The 17,949-nt window shown below is 39.4% G+C and overlaps 1 protein-coding gene across 5 annotated transcripts in view; it reads right to left on the bottom strand.

Annotated features, from left to right (window-relative positions):
• The window catches only part of ZAR1L (zygote arrest 1 like), an 83,723-nt gene that overhangs the window by 54,130 nt on the left and 11,644 nt on the right, over positions 1 to 17,949 (bottom strand). Inside the window, exon 2 of one of the 5 annotated variants that reach the window (XM_043477474.1) lies at positions 137 to 613. The exons of the other annotated variants lie outside the window; for them this stretch is intronic. Coding sequence (XP_043333409.1) covers positions 446 to 613 — 168 coding nt within the window. The 3' untranslated portion in view covers positions 137 to 445. Of the gene's footprint in view, positions 1 to 136; positions 614 to 17,949 lie in introns of those variants that run through there. 5 annotated transcript variants of the gene reach the window in all.

Below are 17,949 nucleotides of genomic sequence, written 5' to 3'. Positions count from 1 at the left end.
ACAAAACCCACTGAAATGTTGTGAAGTAATTAGCCTCCAACTAATAAAAAAAAATAAATTAAAAAAAAAAAAGAAAAAAAGTTAAAAAAAATGATGCAAATGAACATATTTATAAAACAGAAAATGACTTACAGATATCAAGCACAGATTTGTGATTGCCAAGATGATGGGGGAAATATAGGGATGGGGAGGGATGGATCAGGAGTTTGGGAGGGACACACACAGTCTACTACTTATGGGATGGATGGCCAGCAGGGACCCTACTGTACAGCATGGGGAGCTCTAATCAGTACTCTATGTGGCTTATTTGAATGGGAGTCTGTGAGGAAATGAATATATGTGTATGTGTAATTGGGTCACTCTGCTGTACACTTCAGGCTATCACAACATTGTAAATCAACTATACTTCAATAAAATTAAAATATTTTTTAAAAACTACACGATATCACCTCACCCTGGTCAGAATCACCATCATCAAAAAGTCTACAAACAGGATTTCCTTGGTAGTCCGGCACTTAAGAATCCACCTGCCAGACTTCCCTGGTGGTCGGTGGATAAGAGTCCACCTGGCATGGACATGAATTTGATCCCTGGTCTGGGAATGCCTCAGATCAAATAAGCCCATGTGCCACAATTACTGAGCCCTTGCACTGCAACTATTGAAGCCCTTACACCTAGAGCTCATGCTCCACCAACGAGAAGCCACCCCAATGCCTGCACACCAAAATGGGGAGTAGCCTCTGCTCACCAACCACAACTAGAGAAAACCCACAACGAAAACCCAGCAGAGCCAAAAAAAAAAAAAAAAAAAAAGAACCTGCCTGTCAATGCAGCGAAAATGGGTTTGATCCCTCCTCCAGGAAGATTCCACATGCCCTGGGGCAACTGAGCCCATGGACCATACCTAACTGAGCCAGTGCTCTAGAGCTCATGAACCTCGAGCCCGTGCTCCACAAGAGAGGCCCCCACAATGAGAAGCCCAAGCATTGCAACAAAGAGTAGCCTCTGCTCACTGCAACAAGAGAAAGCTTGCACTCAGCAATGAAGATCCAGTGCAGCCAAAAATTAAATAAATACAAGTGTTTTTAAAAGTCTACAAACAAGTGCTGGAGAGGGTGTGGAGAAAGGAAACCCCCCTACACTGTTGGTGGGAATGTAAATTGGTGCAGCTACTATGGAGAACAGTATGGAGGCTCCTTCAAAAACTAAAAACAGAGCTACCATATGATCCAGCAATTACACTCCTGGGCATGTACCTGGAGGAATCCATGGCTTCAAAAAATACACGCATCCCATTGTTCTGCCACATTGTTAAAAACAGCCAGGACACAGAAGCAACCTAATCACCCAGGGACAGAGGAATGGACAAAGAAGATGGGATATATATCCAATGGAATACTACTCAGCAATTAAAAAGAATTAAATACCATTCGCAGCAACCAGGATGCACCTGTAGATTATAGTATCACATCAGTCAGACAGACAAAGACAAATACAATTCCACTTATAAGAGGAATCTTTTTTAAAAATGATACAAATAAGCTTATCACAAAACAGAAACACACTCAGAAAACGAACTTATGATTACCAAAGAGGAAAAGTGGAGAGAAGAGACTAATTTAGAGTTTGGGATTGACATATATATACTAAGATATTTAAAACAGATAACCAAAAAAGATCTACTGTATAGCACAGAGAACTCTGCTCCATATTCTATAAAAATGTATAAGGGAAAAGGTTCTGAAAAAGAATAGCTACAGATGCATGTGGAACTGAATCACTTTGCTGTACACCTGAAAGTAATACAACACTGTTAATCAACTGTTCAGTTCAGTTGCTCAGTTATGTCCAACTCTTTGCAACCCCATGGACTACAGCATGCCAGGCCTCCCTGTCCATCATCAATTCCCGGAGTTTACCCTAACTCAAGTCCATTGAGTCGGTGATGCCATCCAACCATCTCATCCCCTGTCGTGAACACTGGGGTACACATGTCTCTTTCAATTCTGGTTTCCTCAGTGTGTATGCCCAGCAGTGGGATTGCTGGGTCGTATGGCAGTTCTATTTCCAGTTTCTTAAGGAATCTCCACACTGTTCTCCATAGTGGCTGCACTAGTTTGCTTTTCCACCAATGGTGTAAGAGGGTTCCCTTTCTCCACACCCTCTCCAGCATTTACTATTTGTAAACTTTTTGATGGCAGTGATTCTGACCTGTGTGAGATGGTACCCCACTGTGGTTTTGATTTGCATTTCTCTGATAATGAGTGATGCTGAGCATCTTTTCATGTGTTTGTTAACCATCTATATGATTTCTTTGGAGAACTGTCTATTTAGGTCTTTGGCTCATTTTTTGATTGGGTCGTTTATTTTTCTGAGCTGCTTGTATATTTTGGAAATTAATTCTTTGTCAGTTATTTCATTTGCTATTATTTTCTCCCATTCTGAAGGCTGTCTTTTCACCTTGAGTATAGTTTCCTTTGTTGTGCAAAAGCTTTTAAGCTTAATTAAGTCCCATTTGTTTATTTTTGCTTTTATTTCCACTACTCTGGGAGGTGGGTCATAGAGGATTTTGCTGTGATTTGTGTCAGTGAGTGTTCTGCCTTTGTTTTCCTCTAGGAGTTTTACAGTTTATGGTCTAACATTTAGATCTTTAATCCACTATAAGTTTAATTTTGTGTATGGTGTTATAAAGTGTTCTAGTTTCATTCTTTTACAGGTGGTTGACCAGTTTTCCCAGCACCACTTGTTAAAGAGATTATCTTTTCTCCATTGTATATTTTTTCCTCCTTTGTCAAAGATAAGGTTTCTACAGATGCATGGATTCATCTCTGGGCTTTCTATTTTGTTCCATTGATCAATATTCCTGTCTTTGTGCCAGTACCTGTATTGATGACTGTAGCTTTGTAGTATAGTCTGAAGTCAGGCAGGTTGATTCCTCCAGTTCCATTCTTCTTTCTCAAGATTGCTTTGGCTACTCGAGGTTTTTTGTATTTCCATACAAATTGTGAAATTATTTGGTCTAGTTCTGTGAAAAATACCGTTGGTAGCTTGATAGGGATTGCATTGAATCTGTAGATTGCTTTGGATCGTATACTCATTTTCACTATATTGATTCTTCTGATTCATGAACATGGTATGTTTCCCCATCTATTTGTGTCACCTTTGTTTTCTTTCATCAGTGTTTTATACTTTTCTATATATAGGTCTTTTGCTTCTTTAGGTAAATTTATTCCCAAGTATTTTATTCTTTTCATTGCAATGGTGAATGGGATTGTTTCCTCTTTCTGTTTTCTCATTGTTAGTGTATAGGGATGCAAGGGATTTCTATGTATTAATTTTATATCCTGAAACTTTACTATATTCACTGATTAGCTCTAGTAATTTTCTGGTAGTGTCTTTAGGATTTTCTATGTAGAGGATAATGCCATCTGCAAACAGTGCGAGTTTCAGTTTTTCTCTTCCATTCTGGATTCCTTTTTCTTCTGATTGCTGTGGCTTAAACTTCCAAAACTATGTTCAATAGTAGTGGTGAGAGTGGGCACTGCTGTCTTCTTCCTGACTTTAGAGGAAATGCTTTCAATTTTTTGCCATTGTGGATAATGTTTGCTGCGAGTTTACCATAGATGGGTTTTATTATGTTGAGGTATGTTCCTTCTATGCCTGCTTTCTGGAGAGCTTTTATCATAAATGAGTGTTGAATTGTGTCAAAGGCATTCTCTGCACCTATTGAGATAATCATATAGTTTTTATCTTTCAGTTTGTTAATGTGTATCACATTGATTGATTTGCAAATATTGAAGAATCCTTGCATTCCTGGGATAAAGTCCACTTGGTCATGATGTATGATCTTTTAATATGTTGTTGGATTCTGTTTGCTAGAATTTTGTTGAGTATTTTTGCATCTATGTTCACCAGTAATATTGGCCTATAGTTTGTGTGTGTATGTGTGTGTGTGTGGCATCTTTGTCTGGTTTTGGAATTAGTGTGATGGTGGCCTCATAGAATGAGTCTGGGAGTTTACCTTCCTCTGAAATTTTCTGGAAGTTTGAGTAGGATAGGTGCTGCTGCTGCTAAGTCACTTCAGTCGTGTCTGACTCTGTGCAACCCCACAGACAGCAGTCCACCAGGATCCCCTGTCCCTGGGATTCTCCAGGTAAGAACACTGGAGTGGGTTGCCATTTCCTTCTCCAATGCATGAAAGTGGCAAGTGAAAGTGAAGTCGCTCATGTCCGACTCTTAGTGACCCCATGGACTGCAGCCCACCAGGCTCCTCCGTCCACAGGATTTTCCAGGCAAGAGTACTGTAGTTGGTTGCCATTGCCTTCTCCAAGGAGAGGTACTAGTTCTTCTCTAAATTTTTGGTAGAATCCACCTGTGAAGCCATCTGGTCCTGGGCTTCTGTTTGTTGGAAGATTTTTTATTACAGTTTTGATTTCTGTGCTTGTGATGGGTCTGTTAAGATTTTCTGTTTCTTCCTCATTCAATTTTGGAAGGTTATTCTTTTCTAAGAATTCATCCATTTCTTCCAAGTTGTCCATTTTATTGGCATATAGTTGCTGATGGTAGTCTCTTATGATCCTTTGTATTTCTGTGTTTCTTTTATGATTTCTCTATTTTCATTTCTAATTTTATTGATTTGATTCTTCTCCCCTTTTTTCTTGATGAGTCTAGCTAATGGTTTGTCTATTTTATTTATCTTCTCAAAGAACCAGCTTTTAGTTTTGCTGATTTTTGCTATAGTCTCCTTTGTTTTTCATTTATTTCTGCTCTGATTTTTCTTTCTTTCCTTCCTTCTAACAACTTTGGGGTTCTTCATGTCTTCATTTTCTAGTTGCTTTCGGTGTAATGTTAGGTTATTTATTTGATGTTTCGTCTCTTGAGGTAACCTTGTATTGTTATGAACCTTCCTCTTAGTACTGCATTTACTGAATCCCATAGATTTTGGGTTGTTGTGTTTTCATTTTCAAAAATTGTTTCTATGCATATTTTGATTTCCTTTTTGATTTCTTCCTTGATCTGTTGGTTATTCAGAAGTGTGTTGTTTAGCCTCCATATGTTTGTATTTTTAATAGTTTTTTTTCCTGTAGTTGACATCTAATCTCACTGCATTGTGATCAGAAAAGATGCTTGAAATGATTTCAATGTTTTTTTAATTTACCAAGGCTAGATTTATGGCCCAGGATGTGATCTATCCTGGAGAATGTTCCGTGTGCACTTGAGAAAAAGGTGAAATTCATTGTTTTGGGATGATATGTCCTATAGATATCAATTAGGTCTAACTGGTCCATTGTATCATTTAAAGCTTGTGTTTCCCTGTTAATTTTCTGTTTGGTTGATTTATCCATAGGTGTGACTGGGGTATTAAAGTCTCCCACTATTACTGTTACTGTTAATTTCCCCTTTCATACTTGTTAGCATTTGCCTTAAGTATTGAGGTTCTCTATGTTTGGTGCACATATATTTATAATTGTTATATCTTCTTGATCTTTTGACCATTGTGTAGTGTTCTTGTCTCTTTTCATGGTCTTTATTTCAAAGTCTATTGCTACTCTTGCTTTCTTTTGGTCTCCATTTGCATGAAATATCTTTTTCCAACACTTCACTTTCAGTCTGTATGTATCCCTTGGTTTGAGGTGGGTCTCTTGTAGACGGGATATATAGGGGTCTTATTTTTGTATCCATTCAGCCAGTCTTTGTCTTTTGGTTGGGGCATTCAACCCATTCACATTTAAGGTAATTATTGATAAGTATGATCCAGTTGCCATTTACTTTGTTGTTTTGGGTTCAGTTTTATGACACCTTTTCTGTGTTTCCTGTCTAAAGAATATCCTTTAGCATTTGTTAAAGTACTGGTTTGGTGGTGCTGAATTCTCTCAGCTTTTGGTAAAGCTCTTGATTTCTCCTTCATATCTGAATGAGATCCTTGCTGGGGAAAAGTAATCTTGGTTGTAGGCTTTTCTTTTTCATCACTTTAAGTATGTCCAGCCATTCCCTTCTGGCCTGAAGAGTTTCTGTTGAAAGATCAGCAGTTATCCCTATGGGGATCCCCTTGTGTGTTATTTGTTGCTTTTCCCTTGCTGCTTTTAATATTTGCTCTTTGTGTTTAATCTTCATTAGTTTGATTAATATGTGTATTGGGGTGTTTTGCCTTGGGTTCATCCTGTTTGGGACTCTGCATTTCTTGAACTTGGGTGGCTATTTCCTTCCCCATTTTAGGGGAGTGTTCAAGTATTAGCTCCTCAATTATTTCCTCATGCCTTTTATTTTTGTCTTCTTCTTCTCAGACACCTATGATTCCAATGTTGGACAATTTAACATTGTCCCAGAGGTCTCTGAGATTGCCCTCAGTTCTTTTAATTCTTCTTTTTTCCTCTCTGCTTCATTTATTTCCACCATTTGATCTTCCACCTCACTTATCCTCTCTTCTGCCTCAGTTATTCTACTGTTGGTTTCCTCCAGAGTGCTTTTGATCTCAGTTATTGCATTATTCATTATTGACTGACTCTTATTTATTTCTTCTAGGTCCTTGTTAAACAATTCTTGCATTTTCTCAATCCTTGTTTCTAGCCTATTTATCTGTAACTCCATTTTGTTTTCAAGATTTGGGATCAGCTTTACTATCATCATTCTGAATTCTTTTTCAGGTAGACTCCCTATCTCCTCCTCTTTGGTTTGGTTTGGTGGATTTTTATCATGTTCCTTTAGCTGGTGAACATTTCTCTGCCTTTTCATTTTGTTTAGATTACTGTGTTTAAGGTGCCCTTTCTGTAGGCTGGATGCTTGTGTTTCCTCTTTATTGTAGAGTCTGCTCCCCGTGGGTGGGGTTGGACTAGTGGCTTGTCAAGGTATCCTGGTTGGGGGAGCCTGCATCTGTGTCCTGGTGGGTGGAGCTGTATCTCATCTCTCTGGAGTGCAATGAAGTGTCCATTAGTGAGTTTTGGGGAGTCTATGGGTTTGGGATGGCTTTGAGCAGCCTCTCTTTTAATGCTCAGTGTTGTGTTCCCGCTTTGCTGGTGAATTAGCAAGGTAAGTCTTGCACTAGAACTTGTTGGCTCTTGGGTAGAGCTTGGTTTCAAAGTAGGTATGGAGATTTTGGGGAGAGCCCTTGTCTATTAATGTTCCCTGGATTCATGAGTTCTCTGATCTTCTCAAGCTTTGGAATTAAGCCTCCTGCTCCTGGCTTTCAGTCTTATTCTTACAGTAGCCTCAAGACTTCTCCTTCCACACAGCACTGATGATAAAACATCTAGGTTAATGGTGAACCAATTCTCCACAGCAAGGGACACCCAGAGAGATTCACAGAAATAAATAAAGAAGAGAATAGGAAGGATGGAGATAGAGGGGACCAGGAAGAGAAGAGGTGGAGTCAAAAGTGGAAGAGAGCAATCTAACCAGTAATCAATTCCCTAAGTGCTCTCTACAGCCCGGAACACTCAGAGAGATCGACAGAGTTAACTAGAGAAGAGAAGGGGGAAGGAGGAGATAGGGGTGACCTGGGGGAGAAAAAGGAGAGTCAAAGGGGGAGAGAGCAATCAAGCCAGTAATCAAATCCCTAGAGTGAAAATAGATACTGAAGATTAGATCCTTAAAGGTACAAAATTGATAACAAATACCAAAAAGCAAAGGTTAAAAATCTAGAATAGAGGTTAGGCTCTCAAAAATACAGTATAAAAAATACAAAACAAAATCAATCACAAAAATTAAAAAATATATAAATAAAATTTGTTTTAAACATTGGGTCTTTTTTTTTGCAAGCTAATAGAGAGTATAAAAATGAAAATTAAAGGACTAATAAAGGACTTGAATTTTTTTAAAAAAATTAAAAAGTGATAATAGTAAAAAATATATCTAGGAACGTCTCTGGAGCTATTTGGGCAGTGTGGGGTTGGTTCAGTTTCAGCGAGTTCCTTGTTCCAGCTTGTACTTGCTCTCAAGGTCTATGGGCCTACTCCAATGCTTAGTCAATATCAACTGCAGGGTTTTAGTCTGTTACACCTGTCACTTCCAGAGCAGTTCCCTCTTCTTTATCTTGGCTTCCTCTGTTTGCAAATCTCTTCAGTATGTAAATTCTGCCCTGACACAAGGGGGCAAAGGTGGTCACTTATTTAGGTTCACTTGTTCAGTTGTGTTGTGGGGAGGGAGGGACACTGCAAACAAATGTTGCTGGCATGTGTGGGGAGTGCTCACAGTGTGTGAACCACACTGGGTTTGCCACAGCCCAAGGTGGCATGTGCTTCCTGGGTCTACAATGCCCAGGCTCCAGGGTGCTCTGCAAGGAGCATGTGAGCCCTGCATTTCATGCCCTTCCCAGGTCTAAGCTGCTCAGGTTCTTGGGTACTCTGCAAGGGCTCAGACCCGGTTGGGGTGTGCATTTTGCGCTCTTCCTAGGTCTGAGCAGCTCAGGCAATTGGGTGCTTGGCAAGCACACTGTCCCAAGTGGGCTGTGCATCTTAATCACCTCCCTGGCCCCAGCCGCTTGGTTTCCCAGGTGCGCCGCAAGAGCACTGTCTTCGGTGTGCTGTGTGTCTCCTCAGGGGAGCTGATCTCAGGCTGTGACATTCCTGGCTAATGTCAACTGTCCAGGATCCCAGGAAGATGTGGTTAGCAGCTGGGAGCCTGCTCACAGTATGATGGAAGATGCCATTTCTGGGGTCAAGACTGCAGCAGCCCCTTGCCTTCCAGCTCTGGCTGTCACATGCCTGCCTTTTTGCTGGGGGCGGGGGGGGGGAGGGCCACAGGGAAAGGGGCCTATACACATCCAGCTAGCTCTCCTTTGTTATTGGCTCAGTCTTTTGTTCTGTGAGTATACTAGGCTGTGTGTTAGAGCCTTTTGCAGGAAAGTTGTTTTTTTTTCCCTCTGGCAATCCCACCATTTGGGTGGCTATCTCATGTTAGCTCCCTCAGATTGTCCTTAGGGCATTAAAGCCAGGTCCTTACCCTAAGGATTGATGATGCAGCTGGAGCCTCCCTGCCCAGCCCCCACTCGCTGGTAGTGGGCTTGAGCATCTGGGTTACTTCTCTGCTGGCAGTTGCAGTTGGGTGCATATTCTGTGTTGTTGTTTTTCTCTCCCAGTTATGCTGCCCTCCAAGATTTCAAAACTCTCCACATACTTGCCTGTGGGAGGGTTTCCTATTGTGTGGAAACTTCTCCTTCAGGACTCCCTCCCCAGAATGGGTCTCCTTCCCTAAGTCTTTTGTATCTGTTTTGTCTTTTATATTTTGTTCTACTTGCTTTCAAAGAAAATGGACTGCCTTTCTGGGTGCCTGGTGTCCTCAACCAGTGTTCAGAAGTTGTTTTGTGGAAGTTGCTCAACATTCAAATGAACTTTTGATGAATTTGTGGGGGAGAAAGTGATCTCCCCATGCTATTCCTCCACCACCGTGGGACCGCTTCCAGAATTTTGTGGTTTTCTGTCATACATCAACAAGAATCGACCATAGGTACACCCATGTCCCCTCTGTCCTGAACCTCCCTCACAACTCCCTCCCCATTCCACCCTTCTGGATTGTCACAGAGCCACTGTTTCAGTTTCCTGAGTCATTCAGCAAATCCCCATTGGCTATCTATTTTACATATGGTGTTGTACATTTCCATGTTACTCTCTCCATACATCTCACCCTCTCCCTTCTCCCATCCCCCTGTGTTCATAGGTCTGTTCTCTATGTCTGTTTCTCCACTGCTGCCCTGAAAACAAATCCATCATCACCATCTTTTTAGATTCCATATATGTGCATCAGTATGTGGTATTTATATTTCTCTTTCTGACTTACTTCACTCTGTTTAATAGGTTCTAGGTTCTCCACCTCATTAGAACTGATTCAAATGCATTCCCTTTTACTACTAATTAGTACTCCATTGTATATATGTACCACAGCTTCTTTATCCATTCATCTGTCAATGGACATCTAGGTTGCTTCCATGTTCTAACTACTGTAAATAGTGCTGCAGTGGAAATTGGGGTACATGTGTCTGTTTCAATTTTGGTGTCCTCAGGGTACATGCCTAGGAGTGGAATTGCTGGGTCATACGGTGGTTTTATTCCTAACTTTTTAAGGACTCTCCATACCATCTTCCACAGTGGCTGTATCAGTTTACATTCCCATCAGCAACGCAAGAGGGTTCTGTTTTCTCCACACCCTCTCCAGCATTTATTGTTTGTACTTTTTGATAATGGCCATTCTCACTGGTGTGAGATGCTATCTCATTATAGATTTGATTTGCATTTCTCTAATAATGAGTGATGTGGAGCATCTTTTCATGTGCTTGTTAGCCATCTGTATGTCTTTGGAGAAATGCCTTTTTAGGTCATTTCCCCACTTTTTGATCGGGCTTTTTTCTGGTATTGAGTTGTATGAGCTGCTTGTATATTTTGGAAATTGTCAGTTTCACTTGCTATTATTTTCTACCATTCTGAGGGTTGTCTTTTCATCTTGTTTGTAGTTTGCTGTGCAAAAGCTTTTAAGTTCACGTGTTCTGCCTATGCTTTCCTCTAAGAGTTTTATAGTTTCTGGTCTTACATTTAGGTCTGTAATCCATTTTGAGTTTATGTTTGTATATGATGTTAGAAAGTGTTCTAACTTCATTCTTTTGCATGTAGCTGTCCAGTTTTCCCAACACCTCTTACTGAAGAGTCTTATTTTGCCCCACTGTATATTCATGCCTCCTTTGTCAAAAACAGTACCCATAAGTGCATGGGTTTATCTCTTGGTTCTCTACTTTGTTCCATTGGTCTTGTTTCTGTGCCAGTAGCATACTGTCTTGATGACTGTAGCTTTGTAGTATAATCTGAAGTTGGGCAGGTTGATTCCTCCAGCTCCATTCTTCTTTCTCAAGACTGCTTTGGCTATTTGGGGTCTTTTGTGTTTCCATATGAATTGTCAATTTTTTTGTTCTAGTTCTGTGAAAAATGCCATTGGTAATTTGATAGGCGTTGCATGAATCTGTAGATTGCCTTTGGCAGTATAGTCATTTTCCCAATATTGATTCTTCCTACACAGGAACATAGAATATCTCTCCACCTGTTTACATTGTCCTTGATTTCTTTCATCAGTGTCTTATAATTTTCCATATACATGTCTTTTGTCTCATTAGGTAGGTTTATTCCTAGATATTTTATTCTTTTTGATGCAGTGGTGACCAGGATTGATTCATTAATTTCTCTGATTTTTCATTGCTAGTATATAGGAATGACAGAGGATGAGATGGTTGTATGGCATCACCAACTTGATAAGTTTGAGCAAGTTCCAAGTACTGGTGATGGACAAGGAAGTCTGGCATGCTGCAGTCTATGGGGTTGCAAAGAGTCAGACACAACTTAGCAACTGATCTGAATATAGGAAATACAAGTGATTTCTGTGTACTGACCTCGTATCCCATGACTTTGCTGAATTCACTGACTAGCTCTAGTAATTTTCTGATAGTTTCTTTTGGGTGTTCTATGTATAGTATCATGTCATCTGCAAACAGTGAGAGAGTAACTTCTTTTCCGATCTGGATTCCTTTTCTTTCTTTTTCTTCTCTAATTGCTGTAGCTAGGACTTCCAGAAATATGTTAAATAACAGTGGTGAGAGTGGACACCTTGTCTTTTCCTGATCTTAGAGGGAATGCTTTTAGTTTTTCACCATTGGGAATAATGTTTGCTGTGGGCTTATCATATATGGCCTTTACTATGTTGAGGTAGGTTCCTATGCCCATTTTTTGAAGTGTTCATCATAAATGTGTGCTGAATTTGTCAAAGGGTCTTTCTACATCTATTGAGATGATCATATAGCTTTTATCTTTCAATTTGTTGATATGGTGCATAACATTGACTGATCTGTATATATTAAAGAATCCTTGCATCCCTGGAATAAACCCGACTTGGTCACTGTTTATGAGCTTTTTAATGTGTTGTTGAATTCTGTTTGCTACAATTTTGTTAAGGATTTTTGCATCTATGTTCATCAGTGATACTGGCATGTAATTTTCTTTTGTGTTGTCTTTGTCTGGTTTTAGTATCAGGGTGATTGTGGCCTTGGAGAATGAGTTGGAAGTGTTCCTTTGCAATTTTTTGGAATACATTCAGAAAAATAGGCATTAGCTCCTCTCTAAATGTTTGACAGAATTCCTGTGAAGCCATCTGACCCTGGGCTTTTGTTTTTGGGGAGACTTTTTTATCACAGTTTCAATTGTAGCATTTGTAACTGGGTTCTTCATAATTTCTATTTCTTCTTGGTTCAGTCTCGGGAGGTTGAACTTTTCTAACAATCTGTACATTTCCTCTAGGTTGTCCATTTTATTAGCATATAGTTGCTCATAATATTCTCTTATGATCATCTGTATTTCTGTGTTGTCTGTTGCAACTTCTTTTTCATTTCTAATTTTGTTGATTTGATCTTTCTCCTTTTCTTCATGAGTCTGGCTAGTGGTTTGTCAATTTTGTTTATCTTCTCAAAGAACAAAGTTTTAGTTTTATTAATCTCTGCTATTGTTTCTTTCATTTCCTTTTCATTATTTCTGCTCTGATATTTATGATTTCTTTCCTTCTGCTGACTTTGGGGTTTTTTTGTTCTTCTTTTTCCAGGTGCTTTAGATACAGAGTTAGGTTGTCTGTTCAGTGCTTTTCTTGCTTCTTCAGGTATGATTGTATCACTATAAACTTCCCTCTTAGAACTGCTTTTGCTGAATCCCATGGGCTTTGGGTTGCTGTGTTTTCATTTTCATTTGTTTCTAGAAATCTTTTGATTTCCTTTCTTATTCTTCAGTAACCTCTTTGTTATTTAGTAATGTACTATTTAATCTCCATGAGTTTGTGGGTTTTTTGCAGTTTTTTTCCTATAGTTGATATCTAGTCTTATAGCATTGTGGTCAGAGAAGATACTTGATATGATTTCAGTTTTCTTAAATTTACTGAGGCTTGGTTTGTGGCCCAAGATGTGGTCTACCCTGAAAAATGTTCCATGTGCACTTTAGAAGAAAATGTATTTTCTGCATTTCAATGGAAAGTTCTGAAGATATCAATTAGGTCTATTTGGTCTAATGTTTCATTTTAGGTTTGTTTCTTTATTGAGTCTCTGTTTTGATGATCTGTCCATTGGTATAAATGGGGTGTTAAAGTCCCTTACTATTATTGTGTTTCTGTCAATTTCCTTTCTTATGCCTATCAGTGTTTGCCTTATGTATTGAGGTGTTCCAATGTTGGGTGCATAAATATTTACAATTGCTACATCATCTTCTTGGACTGATCCCTTGATCATTATGTAGTGTCCCTCTTGGGCTCTTATAATATTCTTTAAAATCTATTTTGTTTGAAATAAGGATTGCCACTCTGGCTTTCTTTTAGTTTCCATTTGCAAGGAATATCTTTTTCCAACCTTTTCCTTTCAGTCTGTATGTGTCTCTATGTCTGAAGTGGGTCTCTTGTGGGCAGCATATATATGGGTCTTGTTTTTGAATCCATTCAGTCATCCTTTATCTTTTGGTTGGTGCATTTAATCCATTTACATTTAAGGTAATTATTGATACACATGTTTCTATTGGCATTTTCTTGATTGTTTTGGGTTTGTATTTGTAGGTCTTTCCTTTCTCTTGTGTTTACTGGCTATATAAGTCCCTTTAGTATTTGTTGCAAGGCTGGTTTGGTGGTTCTAAATTCTCTTAACTTCTGCTTGTCTGTAAAACTTTGATTTCTCCATCAATTCTGAATGAGATCTTTGCTGGGTATAGTAATCTTGGTTGTAGATTTTTCTCTTTCAGTACTTTAAATATATCCTGTCATTCCCTTGTGGCCTGCAGAGTGTCTGCTGAAAGATTCACTGCTAATTGTATGGGCTTTCCCTTGTATGTTTCTTGTTGCTTTTCCCCTGCTTCTTTTAATATTCTTTCTTTGTGCTTAATCTCTGTTAGCTTGATGACTATGTGTCTTGATGTATTTCTCCTTGTGTTTATCCTGTAAGGGACTCTGTGCTTCTTGGACTTGATTGACTATTTCCTTTCCCATGTTGGGGAAGTTTTCAGCTATATTTTCTTCAAAAATTTTCTCAGTGACTTTTTGTTTTTCCTTCCTCTGGGATCCCTATAACTTGAATGTTGATGCATTTAATATTGTTCCAAAGGTCTCTGAGGCTATCCTCAATTCTTTTCATTCTTTTCCCTTTGTTCTGCTCTTCAGCAGTTATTTGCACCATTCTATCCTCCAGCTCATTTATCCATTCCTCTGCCTCAGTTATTCTGCTATTGACTCCTTCTAGAGTATTTTTTAATTTCAGTAATTGTGTTATTCATCTAAGTTTGCTTATTCTTTATTTCTTCTATGTCCTTGGTGATTCTATTAACTGTGTTAAATATTTCTTGTGTTTTCTCCATTGTATTTTCAAGTCTTTGAAGCATCTTTATTATCATTATTCTGAATTCTCTTTCAGGTAGTTTGCTTATTTCATCTTCGTTTATTTGGTCTTGTGAGTTTCTACCTTGTTCTTTCATTTGCGCTATATTTCTCTATCTTTTCATCATTTTTTTCTAACATGCTCCACTTCAGGTCATCTTTTCCCACACTTTAGGGTTGTTTCTTTCTTACATTTGGTTTTTGCCCTTGGAGGGAAAGATTGGTTGAGTGGTTTGTGCTGATTTCTTGTTAGGGGTGCCTTGTGCCTTTGTTCTAGTGAGAGGAGATCAAGCAGATGAAGGAGATAATTACAGAAATAATGGGACATATACACACACTTCCATACATACAGTTATAATGAAGGTATTCTAAAGAAAAGCGTACAGAAGACTGACTTGGTGAAGAAGGGAAATCAAAAGTGCTATCAACCAATTAAAAGCAGAGCTAGCTAATGATCAATCTGGAAAACTGAGCATGAGCAGAGTGCCAACTGGGGAATACAGCAAAGAGAGCTTGACAATTTAACTTGACAATCACTTCATGGCAGATAGATGGGGAAACAATGCAAACAGTGACAGACTTTATTTTCTTGGGCTCCATAATCACTGCAGAGAAGGCAATGGCACCCCACTCCAGTACTCTTGCCTGGAAAATCCTGTGGATGGAAGGGCCTGGTAGGCTGCAGTCCATGGGGTAGCTAAGAGTTGGACACAACTGAGTGACTTCACTTTCACTTTTCACTTTCATGCACTGGAGAAGGAAATGGCAACCCACTCCAGTGTTCTTGCCTGAAGAATCCCAGGGACAGGGGAGACTGGTGGGCTGCTGTCTATGGGGTCGCACAGAGTCGGACACGACTAAAGCAACTTAGCAGCAGCAGCAGCCAAATCACTGCAGATGATGACTGTGGCCGCAAAATTAAAAGATGCTTGCTCCTGGAATAAAAGCTGTGACAAACTAGACAGCACATTACAAAGCAGAGACATCACTTTGCCGACAAAGATCTGTACAATCAAAGCTATGATTTTTCCAGTAGTCACGCAGGGATGTGAGAGTTGGATTATAAAGAAAGCTGAGCACTAAAGAATTGATGCTTTTGAACAGTGGTGTTGGAGAAGACTCTTGAGAGTCCCTTGCACTGCAAGGAGATCCAACCAGTCCATCCTAAAGGAAATCAATCCTAATTATTCATTGGAAGGACTGATGCTGAAGCTAAAGCTCTAACACTTTGGCCACCTGATGAGGAGAACTGACTCACTGGAAAAGACGCTGATGCTGGGAAAGATTGAAGACAGGAAGAGAAGGTGATGACAGAGGATGAGATGGTTAGATGGCATCACCAACTCAATGGACATGAATTTGAGCAACCTCAGACAATTTGAGGATGGACAGGGAAACCTAGCGTGCTGCAGTCCATGGGGGTTGCAAAGAGTCAGACATGACTGAACAACTGAAGTGAGACTGATAGGATTAACATATACACACTACTATACATAAAATAGATAATCAATAAGGACCTATTGTATAGCACAGGGAACTCTACTCAATATTCTGTAATATCCTAAAAGGGAAAAGAATCTAAAACAGAACAGAAACATGTACAAGTATAACTGAATCACTGTGCTGTATCTCTGAAATGAATACAATACTGTAAATTGACTATACTCCAATATAAAATAAAATTACAAAAAATAAACAATAAAAATAAATTTAAAAAGGCAATTTGGATCCAAGCTGAAAATTAGAGTCTTTGGGAAAAACACATCATAGGTCAGTGGTCCTGGCAGAGCCATAATAATGACCATAAAAGTTCTAAATTAAAATCTAATACAGAGTGGGGATTCCCTGGTGGCTTGGTGGGAAAGACTTCACCTACCAATGAAGGAGACATGGTTCGATCCCTGATCTAGCAAGATGCCACACGCCTTGGAGTAAGCAACTAAACCTGTGTGCCACAACTATTGAGGCTGTGCTCTAGAGCCCGGGAGCCACAATTACTGAGCCCAAGTGCAGCAGCCACTGAAGGCCCGTGCACCCTAGAGCCTGTGCTCTGCAACAAGAGAAGCCACTGCAACAAGAAGTCCATGCACCACAACTACAGAGTAGCCCCCACTCACCACAGTAGAGAAAAGCCCTCATAGCAATGAAGACCTAGTATAGCCAATAAATACAATGATTTTAAAAAATCTAACGCAGAGGAGGGAAAAGACAAGTTAAGCTAAAAACAAGTCAACTTACGATAGGGATCACAGCATAAAGAATTTTTAATAATGGTTGAAATCAAATTAAATGACTGATTTTATTAAACAAAACAAACAAAAAAACAAGATCACTAGGTAACTCATGGTACATTAAAGTTTTAGAATCATTGTTCCAAGTATTGGTGTGCCCCAGGAATCTGTGTGTACCCACAACTAGGCCTACAGCTTTAAGTACTATATATTTTTTAATCTACAAATCTCTCTCTGGCTCCAACCTCCTCTCCTAAATTCCAGATTCATATAAGCAACAGCCTACATGACAACTCCATTTGGATGGAGTCTCCAATATTTCAAAGTTACTATTAAAAACAAAAGCCTTTTCCCTTCTCACTACACAGTCCCACCAAAAACAGGACAGCTAAGTTTACTGAGCACCTTTTACAGGTAATAACCTAAGTGCTTAACACATATCAGCTGCTTTAATCCTCACATCACCATCCACAAGAGACAGTTACTATTACTGTGCCCATTTTACAGAGAAGTAATTGAGAGAGAGAAAGTAACTTACCCACAACTATACATCTCCTAAGTATCACACCAGTGATTTGAAGCAAGGTAATTTGACTCCACTAGACCATTCAGTGGTCTAAATCAAATCCCTTATGACTATACAGTGGAAGTGAGAAATAGATTTAAGGGACTAGATCTGATAGACAGAGAGCCTGATGAACTATGGATGGAGGTTCGTGACATTGTACAGGAGACAGGGATCAAGACCATCCCCATGGAAAAGAAATGCAAAAAGGCAAAATGGCTGTCTGAGGAGGCCTTACAAATAGCTGTGAAAAGAAGCGAAGCGAAAAGCAAAGGAGAAAAGGAAAGATATTCCCATTTGAATGTAGAGTTCTAAAGAATAGCCAGGAGAGATAAGAAAGCCTTCCTCAGCGGTCAATGCAAAGAAATACAGGAAAACAACAGAATGGGAAAGACTAGACACCTCTTCAAGAAAATTAGAGATACCAAGGGAACATTTCACGCAAAGATGGGTTTGATAAAGGACAGAAATGGTATGGACCTAATAGAAGCAGAAGATATTAAGAAGAGGTGGCAAGAATACACAGAAGAACTGTACAAAAAAGATCTTCACAACCCAGATAATCACAATGGTGTGATCACTCACCTAGAGCCACACATCCTGGAATATGAAGTCAAGTGGGCCTTAGAAACCATCACTACAAACAAAGCTAGTGGATGAGATGGAATTCCAGCTGAGCTATTTCAAATCCTGAAAGATGATGCTGTGAAAGTGCTGCACTCAATATGCCAGCAAATTTGGAAAACTCAGCAGTGGCCACAGGACTGGAAAAGGTCCATTTCATTCCAA

Source organism: Cervus canadensis, chromosome 9, assembly GCF_019320065.1.
Source record: "Cervus canadensis isolate Bull #8, Minnesota chromosome 9, ASM1932006v1, whole genome shotgun sequence".
In the NCBI taxonomy this organism is placed as follows: domain Eukaryota; kingdom Metazoa; phylum Chordata; class Mammalia; order Artiodactyla; family Cervidae; genus Cervus; species Cervus canadensis.
This window is presented reverse-complemented; position numbering and strand designations above follow the sequence as displayed.